Consider the following 14666-nt stretch of genomic DNA (forward strand, 5'->3'; position numbering starts at 1 on the left):
ATGAACCGGGCTTTCAGCTCTGCCCATGACCCAATGGAATTAGGTGGCAGTCCCTTCAACCAAGTGCGGGCAGTCACATCCAACATCATGGTGAAGTATTTGGCCATCGCCGCGTCACTGACCTCCAGCAACTCCATAGCCATCTCGTAGCTTTCAATCCATGCTCCGGGCTATAAGTCAGCTGTGTAATTAGGTACCTTCCTAGGTCCTTTAAAATCTTTGGGCAGACGCTCGTCATGGAGAGCCAGCACCAGACAAGGGACACCTCCGGTCCTCGTAGCTACGCCTGCCTCGATAGAAGCCGTCGGGTAAGCTGTTAGCTGAGCCGCCTGTTCAGCCTCCTGACGTGCTCTGTCTTGATCTACCACATTAAAGGCTCCGTTATGCACCGGGCCATGCCCACCTGACAAGTCATGGCACCGGGCGTTGCTTGAACCGGCCGCCGAAACCATGTGTCTGCTATAACTCGGACTCCGGTTTTGACGAATTGCCTGACGAGGGGTTGAATGAATCCTGTCCCGGCTATATGAATATGCCTCCTGTTGCGCCAAAGCCGTCTGAAGAAGTTCTTTGACCCTGCGGGTTTCGACCGCCGTTGGAGAATCGCCCTCGACCGGGAGAGCCGCCAGTCGTGTCGCTGCAGCGATCATGTTTTCCAATGGGTTAGAATAATGACCCGGTGGTATCGGTACATATTGAGGTGGGGCAGCATTCACACGGGGAGGCCCCATCACTTGCGGCTGAACCAACGTTCCAACCTCGGGTGCCGTGATCCGATTCCTCTCTGGCGGGTTACTAGGCCCTGCACCGGGCGTGTTGAAGAGGTTGCGAGGATCATAAACCAGAGGGAGCCGAGATTGAGCCTTCTGATACCTCCTTCTCATGACCTCATTGGATGCGTTCTGATCCATTGTGAGCTGGAAAGACTGCGCCTGAATCAGCTGAGTCTGGGCGTCCAGAGCCGCCCGCTCTGCAGCCATCCTGACTCCTTCTGCTGCCAGATCTTCCTTGGCCTGCACTATATCCAGCTTTAACTGTGCCACTTCTGCATCATGTTGAGCTTGATCCGCTGGGACGACCGTGGTGGTTAACAGGGCAGTCATCTTATCCGTGAGATCCAGCAGCACCTGAGCCGGCGAATGCCCCGGGCCTCCTGCCGCAGCGGCGGCGTCTTGAACATGTTGCGTGCCGGCCATGAAGATTCCAACCCGGCTTGGCGGCTCAAAGGGGTCCGGAATACTGTTGCCATCGGAACAACCCCCGAGCCTGCCGTCTTGAAGTTGATACAACGAATCTGTCTCACCTGTGGACGAATCACCGTCAGAACAGATGGCCGTCTCACCGCCAGATGTAGATCCTTCAGAGAGTCCTCCGTGGATGCATCCCACGAAGGCACGCTTCAAGGCAGGCGGAGTCCGGGCGGGTCTCGCACGCTGAGCCGTCTCGACGAGGTCGGTGCAGATGTCCGGCTCAGGGCCCGGCTCGCCGATCTTGCCAATGAAAACGTGGATTCCGCCGAAGGGGACCCGGTACCCGTACTCAATTGAGTCGGTGTCGGGGCCCCAACCTGCGTCGTCGATGTAGAGCTTGCCGCGACGACTCTTAGTCATCCGGCCCACAACGTATCCCTTGAGCCCTTCGAAGCTGCCCTTCAAGAACTCAAATCCATCGTGCGCGGGCCCCACGGTGGGCGCCAACTGTCGTGGAATTGTCACGGCAGATGTCCTCGTGAAAGGACTTAGTCGTGGAGCCATCGCAACTAGGAAGCTTAAAGGGGTTGAAGCGGGACAAAGGACACGAGGGTTATACTGGTTCGGCCCCTTACGGTGAAGGTGAAAACCTAATCCAATTGAGGTGGAATTGCTGGGGTTTCGATGACCAGGGAGCGAATCCGCTATGCCTGGCTATCGATCTGATGTTACTTGCCCTGAACCGCCGCTGGGTCGTCCCTTTATATACAGAGGTTAACGCCCAGCGGCTCTCAGAGTCCCGGCCGGCTCATAAACAGTGTCTGGCTCGGTCTCTTAACTATTCTTGCCTTACAATACAAGTCACGCACTTATGGCGGTTTATCACTACGGGCCTTAAGTCGCCTCTGGGCTTTGGGCCCTTAACTGAACCGCCATCTCCAAGCTTGATATTGGGCTTCATATGATGAATCGCTATAACGTAACCCGGCCCCTCCTGGGCGGGTTACACTAGTAGTTATATCCCCAACACATTGTGTCATTATATGTGACCAAGTTACCAGGAAAATAATAAATTTGTAATACGATAATTGTTTTTAAAAAGTGTTCTAAAAAAAGAGCTATCATGCGTGGAGATGCATGGCTTTCAAGCCAATGATCAATCTTATGGCCACATTCATGGCATAGTTTGTTCAAATGATCTCATATTGTGCAAAAGGGTGCATATTGGGATGGCAAACAATGTTGCTTAAGTAAGTTTTCATTTTCTTTGGACTAAAAATTCATTTTCTATTTTTCAAGTACCCAAAATGAGTTTTTTTTGTGAAGGACCTACCATATATTTGTTGCAATATTGGACCAAATCATTTTTATAAAATAATAGGACATATTTAATGCACAATTGACCAAATGGTTGGGTGTCAAAAGTTTCGATCCACCTCTCGTGAAAAAGATAAATTTCCGTCGATTCAGTAGGAAGCGGGTAAAATTTGAACTGCACCTGCCTCATAGTTTGCTATTTATTTATTCGAAAAATCATTTCTAGGTACATAAGTATCTATTTAATCAGAGAAACACAAATTTGTTTCCAAGATTCAACCACTAGCTAGGAACGGCCACGCCCGCCGTTTTGACCGCATCTTAAAACGGGCATAAAAAATTCAAAAAAATTCAAAAAATTGGAAAACCTTCACATTGTGTCATTATATGTGACCAAGTTACCAGGAAAGATAATAAATTTGTAATACGACAATTGTTTTAAAAAAGTGTTCTAAAAAAAGAGCTATCATGCGTGAAGATGCATGGCTTTCAAGCCAATGATCAATCTTATGGCCACATTCATGGCATAGTTTGTTCAAATGATCTCATATTGTGCACAAGGGTGCATCTTGGGTGGAAAACAATGTTGCCTAAAGAAGTTTTCATTTTTTTGGACGAAAAATTCATTTTCTTTTTTTCGAGTGCCCAAAATGATTTTTTGAAGGACCTACCATATATTTGTTGCAATATTGGACCAAATCAATTTTCTAAAATACTAGGACATACGTAATGCACAATTTACCAAATGGTTGGGTGTCAAAAGCTTCGATCCACCTCTCGTGAAAAATACAAATTTCCGCCGATTTAGTAGGAAGCGGGTAAAATTTGAACTGCAGTTGCCTCATAGTTTGCTCTTTATTTTTTTTTCAAAAATCATTTCTAGGTACATAAGTATATATTTAATCAGAGAAACACCAAAAAAATCTAGGATTCAACCACTAGCTAGGAACGGTCATTCCCGCCGTTTTGACCGCATTTTGAAACGGGCATAAAAAAATCAAAAAAATTGGAAAACCTTCGCATTGTGTCATTACATGTGACCAAGTTTCCAGGAAAAATAATAAACTTGTAATACGACAATTCTTTTGAAAAAGTGTTCTCAGAAATGAACTATCATGTGTGAAGATTCATTGCTTTCAAGCCAAATGATCAATCTTATGGCCACATTCATGGCATAGTTTGTTCAAATGATCCCATATTGTTCACACGGGTGCATCTTGGAATGGCAAACAATGTTGCCTAAGGGGGTTTTCATTTTCTTTGGACCAATAATCAATTTTCCATTTTCCGAGTGCCCAAAATGAGTTTTTTTTGTGAAGGACCTACCATATATTTGTTGCAAAATTGGACCAAATCAATTTTCTAAAATACTAGGCCATATTTAATATACAATTGACAAAATGGTTGGTCGTCAAAAGTATTTATACACCTCTGGTGAAAAAGAGAAATTTCCGCTGATTCAGCTGGAAGCGGGTCAATTTTGAACTGCAGCTGCCTCATAGTTTACTCTTTATTTTTCCAAAAATCATTTTTAGGTACATAAGTATCTATTTAATCAGAAATACATGGTTTGGTGGCGATACGTTGAGGTTTGGATGGTGGCCTAGGGCCGCAACTCCAGAGCGCGTAAACTCGCATGCCCGCCGCATGGTCACCGCATGACCGTGGTGTTGCCACGCGTTCCGGGCGGCCTAAGCATGTCTAGTGGGTTGGGCACTCCCCCAATAGGTGTCAGGAAGAAGAAGGCAATAGAAGAATCTCACGAGGAGACTGAACTGAGCTCAAACATGAATTAGCACCCAAGTGTTTGATTAGTGGTGGGGAAAATGCACATGGCCAATGGGCCTTAGTTTTAGCCGAGGATGATCATCTACTAAGGAAACTATCTTGGAAAATTTGCAGCTCAAACGGAGGAGCCTAGGTGTCACTTGCTTTGCAACATACCACACTGGACAGAAATATGGCTAGACTCAAATGAATGCATGGATTGATCTGAAACTTGGAGGAGGATGATAATTTGGGCATATGAAGGCACTTTAAATTTTTCATACCATTTGGATAAATAAAAATGGTACTTCCTTCACAGTGCTCTCCACTGAACAGAAAATAGGAAAAATGCTGAGGGAAATTGGTTAGAATAAATGAGCTAAAATTTGGTGGAGGGAGGTTCTATGGGCAGGGTCATGTTGTGGTAATTTTTCAGCAATTATAAATTAACATAAAATATAGTTGCTTCACAAATTGAAAATATCACTAGAAACAAAGATTGGATGCTGAGCTCACATGTATTGTTAGACGGGGCTCAAATTTTGTGGAGAGCTATGATTTGAGAATATAGAAGATGTGGCAAAAATTTAGCTCATTAGGATATGCCTAGCCAGTACTTCGTTCACAACAGTTCGAGCTGAACAAAAACTTTGGAAATTTGCCGAGGAAGATTTACCAGGCAAATGGAGTTGAATATTGTCATGAGGCAATGAATTGGATAGTAAAGAATGTCCAATTTTTTCGGAATTTTGGGACTAACAGAAATATAGGTTGCTTCACAACCTAGGGCAAAAACTGACACATGGACATGACACATAGGCAAAACTAATGAGCTGGCGCCTAGTCATAGCAATCACCACAACTTACAAGGTTATGACCATCTATATTGTTCGTGATCAGCTAGAAATAAGGCAGCGGATCAATGTTGTCTGCTTTATGACTATTTCGTGTAAGGAAATTACGACCTTTCTGGCCAAAATAGTCGTTACAGTTTAGGGTTTGGAGCCCTCCCAACAGCGTCTCAAATGGTCGTAGATTTACGACCATTTCTTCCAGGGTCACTGACAGAATGTCATAAGTTGGCATATTTCTTGTAGTGTGCAATCACTTGCAATTCGGGCATGGAATATGTTAAGATCTCTAGCTAAAGCTAAGCCTTCACGACAATTGTTGGTGTAGATTTCGGCGGACCCGGGTTCAGGTCCTCGCGGCGGAGGTAAAACCCTACTCCTGCTCTGATTATATTGATTGGATGTGGTACAATGAGCACATGGGGGTATACAAAGAGTAGATTGTGTGCCTATTGACTAGCCCTGCCCCGGCTCATAAAGGATGCCCGGGCTAGGGTATACATGATTCTTAGACGGTATCTAAATCGGTGAAGGAGTCCTCCTGGAAGCCGACCTACTTATTTTGTGCTCCAAGTTTCCCGGGTCTTTCCTTCCAGAGGGCCCACAGGCGGGATGATGGCACGGGTGCATGCCGACCTTGGGGGCCTCGGACCGGCTTGATGGGGCGGCTTTTGGCGCCATAACACCGTCAACAACCCATCGCCTTCAAGACCTTCGAGTGAGAAACTCCTGGCTAACCCATTGTCGGCAAGCCTGGATAATTTCCTCTGCCCGTTCCCCACTACCGCCACAGCCGCAACCTCAACATAGTCACCACTCTTCTTGACAGTAGTGTTTATGGTGAACTTTTAGTAACGACGCCGGGGTTGGAATCTAGTATGACATTAAACATTGTACTAGCACTGTTACGAGTAAAATAAAGAGGGGATGTTTAGTGCCTGCAAAAAAGGCAGAAAAAATGGCTTTCCTCCATTTCTTAGGATCCAAAGCATCTTTACACAGATTTGAGGCACCAAGCAGTAAGCAGAAACGGTATATCCACCTAGCAGATTCGACCCTCCAGTTTCGTTGCTTGAAGCCATTTCACAGCTTGGATTGGAGAACCACAATTCGAAAAGCAAACCCAACCAAGTTGACCAAAGCCATAAAACCCAAACCCATCCGGACTCTTCGAGAGAGAGACGAAAAATAAACGCAAGTATTTCCGAGTCTCCCTCCCCCGATGCCGCCCATCTCCCTCCTCCCCCTCCTCCTCCTCCTCGCCGGCGCCGCAGCCCCCGACCCCGAATCCCCCGCCGGGGAAGAACAAGACCATCTACGAGCTCCTCCCGCTCTTCGGCCTCCCCGCGGGGGTCTTCCCTCCCAACGTCACCGCCTTCTCGCTCGCCGGCAACGGCAGCCTCGCCGTCGACCTCGCGGGGCCCTGCTACGTCCACTTCGAGTACCTCACCTACTTCGAGCCGCGCGTCACGGGCGTGCTCCGCTACGGCTCCCTCACCGAGCTGGAGGGCGTGCAGGTCCGCCGCTTCCTCGTCTGGTTCAGCGTCGTCCGCGTCAAGGTCGACCTGCCCCCGCCCCCGCGCTTCGTCTACCTCGACATCGGCTGGATCACCCGCAAGCTCCCCGCCGCCGACTTCCAGTCCGTCCACGCCTGCGAGGCCGGCAAGCGGAGGAGGAGGTGCCGCCTCTCCTCCGCGCTCGCCGCCGCCGCCGCTTGGTTACAGGTCCGATGGTCTCCGCCCCGCTGCCCTCTTGAGCTGTGTGATTGAATTCCACGGGTTACTGAATTTTGGTTTACTGGATGGATACTAGCTTTGTTGGTAGATTTAGTCCCGATTATCAGATCATAAATTAAGCTGTCGATTCATCTTAGTAGCACTCTTAGTTTCGTGGGCGACTTGTGATCTTTCTAGAGGCTTACTCCAGTGGTAGTTGGCTTTGACTAAATGTACATTTCTGAGGTACTGCGTAATGCTGAAGGAAAAACAAGCTGATAGTCGCCTCCTATGTTCGGATTTTACTTGGAAAACGATGGATGGGACATAATTAATTGCAGATTAGCATGTGTGGTTGCATCCTGTGCAAGTTTTCTAGAGTGGCAGTTGGTTCCGAGAACTGTACATTTATAGAGGCTTACTCTCGTGTGGTTGTTGGTTCTAACTTCTAAGTAACTGTACATTTCTGAGGTATACTGCTTAATGCTGATTGGGAAACAAGCTGACTGATAACATAATTAATTGCAGATTAGCATGTGTGTTTGCATAAATTGACCTATCCGTTCATCGTAGCACTCTTAGTTTCGTAGGCGACTTGTGTTCTTTCTAGAGGCTCACTCCAGTGGTAGTTGGCTTTGACTAACTGTACATTCCTGAGGTATTGTGTATTGCTGTTCGGGAAACAAGCTGATAGTTGCCTCATGTGTTCAAGTTTTACATGGAAAACGAAAGATGGGACATATTTAATTGCAGATTAGCATATGTGTTTGCATCCTGTGCAGCTTTTTTGGAGTGGTCATAAACTGGATATCCTATATCGAGGGACGTGTTACACATTTACTTGAAAAGGAAAAAACATATGGTAATACAGAACCAGTAAGCAAGGTTGATTGCTGCTAGAGATGTTAGTGAAGTGCAATAAGCAGGTTGGCATTCATGCCAGTCATTGGTTTATGGCGTTGTGCCATTCTTGAATTGTGTATCCTCAATGGCGTTACTGGTTAATATTACTGGTAGAGAATTAGCTTTGTACCATCTCAAAGGTGTGTATAACTTGGGGAAAAAACAGTTGAATATGAGGATAGCTTGTAGGTCCCAGGGATACATGGCATTGAAACGTTTCCAACTAGACGATCTTTGTGATGGTATTAAGAAATTGCCGCCATAATAGTAATCATATAGATGATTACTTTGTTCTTTACTTAACCTCTGGCAAAATTAAATTCAGGGTTGGTCAGTGTATGCACTTCTCTTTGACCAGATATATCATTATCCAAGTGGCGTGAAAATAGCTACACTTCTTGTCACATCTTTTCCTGAATTTGACTTGTGTGCACTAATTTTATTTTAAAAATGTTGCACATGGCTTGTAGATAATGCGGTTGGTTGTACTTGTACATCAAAGATGTAATCAGAAATATGTCTTTATCATGGCACCAGAGTTTCAATGCTCTACCTGTCTGCTGCATTAACTTCCTGTTTCTTAAATATTGTTATGAACCTTGCAGGACTTCTTTGCCCAATTTTAGGGGATGCAGAAGGTCTAATTTTGTGGCAGCATCACACGAGGTAAATGCAGAATTTCACTCTCTTTTCCCGTACCCTTTAGTATAACCATGTAGATATTCCAATCATCCCTGTTCATACATTCTGATTTCCGTGGATCGTCTTCTGTGAGGCCTACGTAGTTTTGGGGTATGTATGTGGCTATGGATTTATTTCTATGACTGAAGAAACATTTTTAAATTGAGCAAAAAGAATATTTCAGGGGCATATGTTTTGTTTTTGCTGTTTCAAACTACAAAGTGCTGGACTCCGTTTCCTCTTAGAAGTCTCGTCATTATGCATTCTTGATCTGATACTCCTAATATAGGGCCTTGCATGTTCAGTTTAGGTAGCATGCCTTCTGATACTGTTACCTCAAAATAACAAGCATAAAACTGGCCATTTCCTCTTCTGGACAAATAACGAGTTTGGATACAAGTTATTATCCAAAACCTGGTCCGAATGAATCATAATTTATACAAATCATGTCTTGTTGCTGGTGACAGATTTAGACCATCACCTAGATGTTAGGCATTGAAAACATGGCAAGTATAGAATAGTGAGCCAATAATAGCCCAAGGTCGTGCCGACAAATTTGGAAAATACCTCTGGAACAAACTAAGAATCTGGCAATGGCCCAGGAGAACTGTTTGTTGTTGGCTTTTTATACCCTTATGTTAATGCTTTACACTTTTATTACAGTTAGTTACATAAGATTTTTACATTTTTGTTCTTGTTATGTGTACCTCTTAATGATTCAGTTAATTTCTGGCCATTTGGACTAATGCATGCTGCCTGCTTTCTGTAGCTTACAGCCCTCCGCGTCCTAAAGGAATTGGAGCACTACACTCCCATTTGTTGATTGTTACACATGGTGTATGTCTACGGGTACTCGACGCTGCTGTCTGAGCTCTACATTTGTTCGAGAGACGCACTATCTTTAAGAAAGATTTGTAGTGGTTATTTTAGTCCAAACTGATGATGTGCTCCTCGCTTCAATACAATAGCACTTCTGTAGTAGCATGTAACATCATTTTGTTGCAACTTTAAAAAGTCTCCAGAGAAGTTTCCTCCTTGTGTGTCAATAGCAGCAACCATTCTGCTGCGCAACAAGCGAACCTGTCTGTATAAAACTCAAGAACCAAGTCCTGAGATTCTCAGCAGGAACACATTTTGTGCTCGGAAACTAAAAACAGAACAAGCCATCAGTGAAGCTGAATAAGTCAACTTAGGATAACAAGTATTCTACTCCCTCTGTCCCATAATATAAGAATGTTTTTGACAGTAGCGTAGTGTCAAAAAAGTTCTTATATTATGGGACTGGGACGGAGGGAGTAGTTTAATTAAAGTGATATTATATTTCGACCTCAGCCCACGGAGAAGAACACGGCTCCCTTTTAGCAGCGCTAGCACCAAGATACAAAATGATGCTTCAACATGACCTTAGTGTCCCCGAATTGCCCTTTGCAATCTGATAATATTGTCAATAAAGTAACAATGCAAGGAGGAGTACAAAGAGCATTCAACTATTCACGGCGACTCATGTATGTTGTGGCCTACGTTCGGGTTTTGCGGAATTATGTTGAACTGGGTGGGCGATAGTCCCTGAACACAGAGGAGGAGCCACCAGATGCAGCAGGGGAAGGCGATGATGCTACAAAGTTGCCTGCTGGTAATGATGCCGAGGGGTGGTGTCCCTGATGCCCAGTACCTGCGAAGCGAGACGGGCTTGCCGTAGAGAAAGGTGCTGCTGGACTTCTTGGAGTGTTGCCCTGTAAGATAACGAAGTGGTTTTAGCTCAAAATGGACAGATAGCACACAGTTCGATCACATCGATCATTCATATTCTAGAAACACTTAATTCCACCAAAATGATAAATACAAAAGGGAAATCCAAAACATGTAACAACATTCTGAAGCCTGAGAACTTTAAGGAAATCATGATCTATTGCTGAAATGAGTTTACGAATTTACTAATGTAGACTCATTTTTGCTAGTACCTTCATTAAAGCATCCAACAGGAAAATATAGATTTGAGCTCGAAACATGGCCATTGCGAAAACTTACAGGGTTGTGGTTGCGAGAACCGAATGGAGACCTAGCAAAAGAGGCTGTTGAAGGAGAAATACTGTGGACATGATGCAAGGGGCGTCCAGGAGTGCCCTGGTTGGAACCAGCATCTGACTCCCCAGCAAACTCGCTGAAATTGACATCAACGGTCATTCTGGGCACCTGTCTAGGAACACTTCCATCAGCTGTGTTTTCTGGCGGCTGAGGCATGGCAGCACGCAGTGAAGCCTGCATGCTACGTGTTCTGATTTCTTCTTCGGCATTTAAAATCTGTTCAAACAGCCAAAATTAATCTTACATAGTACACTGACTAGTGACCACCGCGGATAATTACTCAAAGGAAATAGAGCATGCAACCACCAATATGTTTGTACTTACTGTGTAACTCTTTATACATACTCCATCCGTCCCAAAATAAGTTAGTACAAAGTCGAGTCACTTATTTTGGGACGGAGTATAACAAGGTTACATTGCAAATGCACAGCAGCATGATTAATTTTTTTACAAAATATTCCCTCCGTAAAGAAATATAAGAGCGTTTAGATCACTAAAGTAGTGATCTAAACGCTTTAGTGACCTAAACGCTCTTATATTTCTTTACAGAGGGAGTATTTGATAAAGAGACATGCTTGAAAGCTACTATAAATTCCACCCATTTCTTATGTCAGTTAGCATATATCAGCACTTTGCAGAACTCTTCCTGTCCATTGTGACGAACTTTGTACAATTCAAATTGTTGAAGTACTTCATTAGAAACCGTTGCATATTTAAACAATGAATTTATTATTTATTTAATCAGTTTCACACTCAGATGGGATAGCAAGTCTACAATTTTTAGATTCATATATTTCAAATAGAAGAAAAACTCATTCAAACCAGTGTATTTCAAGTGGCTACTTGATTAACGATGAAAATTATCACCTGAAGTTGTCGACCACTGAATATCACATGGTATTCAAGGTCCAGTCACTTAAGCAGACAGGAACATAACAGGGAATGAAGAACATAGCAATTTGTTCTGAACCACAAGTGGCAGTCAAAACAACGAGAAAATTACCTGCTTCAGCATCTGCACAAGATCGTGCTTTTTCTTACTTAAAGTATCCAGCTTGTCAGTCAACTCTCTCTTCCTTTCTTCAACTCCATCAGGTTGACCCACCTGAAACAGAAATAGGACTCAGAGGTCTAGATGAAAAAGAGAACAGGCACATATTTGGTGCTCGCAAGCATAATGCACGAAGCTTCCAAGCCTACGTAGGTAGTTAGCTTGCAAACAAGAACAGTATGTGTGGTGTGGTTAATCAATTCTACTCAGGAATCACAAAGCACTCAGCAAAATCTCCGTGGAAAACTCAGGAATTAAACTGTTGTTCAGCAGCAACCAATAGTAATAATATATTGTATTCTCAGGAAAGAGCTGACTGTTGTCCAGTGTAGCTAAGAAGCCTAATTGTTGAGTAGTAGGAGTAAAACCCAAAAGCATCATTACTTACTGGCTTATTCCAACCCAGAAACGGAAGAGACAACCTAGGAATTTCATCCTACTTCCAACAATATGCTAAAAGTCTAGATTCTAAGATAGAAAAGAACCACCACAATACCATGATCCATGACGAGTAGCAATTCCAAAAATCTACTGTTGGGGCTTCACAAGTAGTAATCCACCAATGACCTGAATCTAATCTAACCCTAAGCCATTGTTAGCAGGATGGCAGCTAAAATTCCACATAGATCAAAAGGAAGCTATCAGGAGCCATGAGTTACTACGGGCCTCACCTCCGAGTTGGGGTCGAAGCCTTCGCTTTCGCCTTGACCTTCTTCAGGGTCACCATTGCCGCCAGCATCAGCATCTCCGGCGACCACCTCCCCCGCATCGTCCATTTCCACATCCTCCACCGCCCCCTCTTCCTGCTCCTCCTCCTCTCCTTGCTGCTGCTCGTCTTGCCCCTCTCCCTCCCCCTGTTGATCCTGCACACCCTGTCCCTCTTCCTCCCCCTGCTGCTGCATCTGCACATCATGCCCCTCCTCCTCCTGCCGCTCGTCCTGGTGCTGCTGCTGAGCCCCGTCCACCTCCTGCGCCTCTCCCACGGCCACGGGCCCCGCGGCGCCGTCGCCCGGGCGGGGATTGGGGGAGTCGGGCCGGGGAGCCCCGGCGAGGCGGGAGACGGCGAGGGAGCGGCGGTGGAGGAGGCGGCGGAACTGGGACGCGGAGAGCGTGGGTGGGGGCACCGGCCAGCGGCGCGCGGCGTCGTCCCCGCCCCGGTGGAGGTTGCCGCGGTACATCGAGATCGCCACCATCTCTCCCTGCCCGTGTGGAGGTGCGCCGGGTGGGGTTTCGCACTTCCGCTTCGGGGTGCGGGCGGCCGGCGGCGGCCCCGGGTTTCGGTGAGCCGCCGTTGGGCCTTCACGGCGGATCTATCTTTCGCGTTTTCCTTGCGGAATTCGTCGCGGGTGCTGACTGCTGACCAAACTCCGGGCCTTCGGATTAGTTGTTGGGCCCTCCCGGTTTTCTAGCTCATTTACTGCTGGTTAGCTTTGAGTTTTTTCTTTTTGTTTTTTTGAGAGAACAGCTTTCAGTTACTTTTTTTAGGGGCAAAGCCAATTTATATTCAATCAAAAGCCACGACGAGTGGGATACAATTCAGGTCCTGGGGTTGGGCAAACCAAACGTGACCATCTGGCTATGCGCTTCATGATTGACAGCACGACCTTCGGAAATGAGATTACAATTGAAAAGAACTGCTAAATATTTAATCTCACTGACCATAGCACCGTTCCGTCCTCGGTTCCCTTTTGCGATATCAGTGATTACTTGCTTTGAGTCAGAAGATATAATGATGTTTGATACGTCTCCAACGTATCTATAATTTATAAAGTATTCATGCCCTGTTTATAATAGTTTTATATAATTTTGGTATGATTTGATTAGAAATAACCCGGACTGACGCTGTTTTCAGCAAAACTACCGTGGTGTTGTTTTTGTGCAGAAATAAAAGTTCTCGGAATGCGATGAAAATCAACGGAGAATTTTTTTGGAAAATATGAAAAATACTGAAACAAAAATCTACCGGAGGGGAGTCCCGGGGGGGCCACGAGGGTGGGGGGCGCGCCCACCCCCTTGGGCGCGCCCCTGTGCCTCGTGGACTCCTCGAGGGTCCCCCTGACGTGAAATCAACGCCAACCTCTCCTATAAATACAGAAACCTTCGGGAATTAACCTAGATCGGAAGTTCCGCCGCCGCAAGCCTCTGTAGCCGCGAGAAATCAATCTAGGCCCTCTCCGGCACCCTGCCGGAGAGGGCCATCATCACCGGAGGCCATGGAGGAGGATTCCGGAGGGGCCATCATCGTCATGAAGGCCAAGGAACAGAGGGAGAACCTCTCTCCATCTAGGGGGGAGGCCATGTCTCCATCGTATCTACTTTTCCAAACACTTTTGCCCTTGTTTTGGACTCTAATTTGCATGATTTGAATGGAACTAACCCGGACTGACACTGTTTTCAGCAGAATTGCCATGGTGTTATTTTTGTGCAGAAATAAAAGTTCTCGGAATGACCTGAAACTTCACGGAGATTTTTTTCTGGAATATATAAAAAATACTGGCGAAAGAATCAAGGCCAGGGGGCCACACCCTGTCCACGAGGGTGGGGGCGCGCCCTACCCCCCTGGGCGCGCCTCCCTGCCTCGTGGGCCCCCTGGTGCTCCACCGACCTCAACTCCAACTCCATATATTCACGTTCGGGGAGAAAAAAATCAGAGAGAATGATTCATCGCGTTTTACGATACAGAGCCGCCGCCAAGCCCTAAACTCTCTCGGGAGGGCTGATCTGGAGTCCGTTCGGGGCTCCGGAGAGGGGAATCCGTCCCCGTCATCATCATCAACCATCCTCCATCACGAATTTCATGATGCTCACCGCCGTGCGTGAGTAATTCCATCGTAGGCTTGCTGGACGGTGATGGGTTGGATGAGATTTATCATGTAATCGAGTTAGTTTTGTTAGGGTTTGATCCCTAGTATCCACTATGTTCTGAGATTGATGTTGCTATGACTTTGCTATGCTTAATGCTTGTCACTAGGGCCCGAGTGCCATGAATTCAAATCTGAACCTATTATGTTTTCATGAATATATGTGAGTTCTTGATCCTATCTTGCAAGTCTATAGTCACCTATTATGTGTTATGATCCGTTAACCCCGAAGTGACAATAGTCGG

At 45.8% G+C, this 14666-nt stretch overlaps 1 protein-coding gene and 1 pseudogene across 1 annotated transcript; one reads left to right on the plus strand and one right to left on the minus strand.

The window, feature by feature from the left end:
• The first annotated feature begins 6332 nt into the window (after positions 1-6332).
• Positions 6333-9458, plus strand: LOC123095762 (uncharacterized; annotated as a pseudogene).
• Positions 9459-9762: 304 nt separating this feature from the next.
• On the minus strand, positions 9763-12917 carry LOC123095761 (histone H3.v1). The gene is made up of 4 exons (XM_044517327.1): positions 12232-12917; positions 11513-11614; positions 10453-10725; positions 9763-10157 (listed from the first exon to the last, which is right to left on the minus strand). Exons 1-4 carry the CDS (start codon positions 12751-12753, stop codon positions 9963-9965), a joined length of 1092 nt encoding a protein of 363 aa, XP_044373262.1. The 5' UTR covers positions 12754-12917; the 3' UTR covers positions 9763-9962.
• Between the last annotated feature and the right edge of the window lie 1749 nt (positions 12918-14666).

This window comes from Triticum aestivum, chromosome 4D, assembly GCF_018294505.1.
Source record: "Triticum aestivum cultivar Chinese Spring chromosome 4D, IWGSC CS RefSeq v2.1, whole genome shotgun sequence".
NCBI lineage: Eukaryota > Viridiplantae > Streptophyta > Magnoliopsida > Poales > Poaceae > Triticum > Triticum aestivum.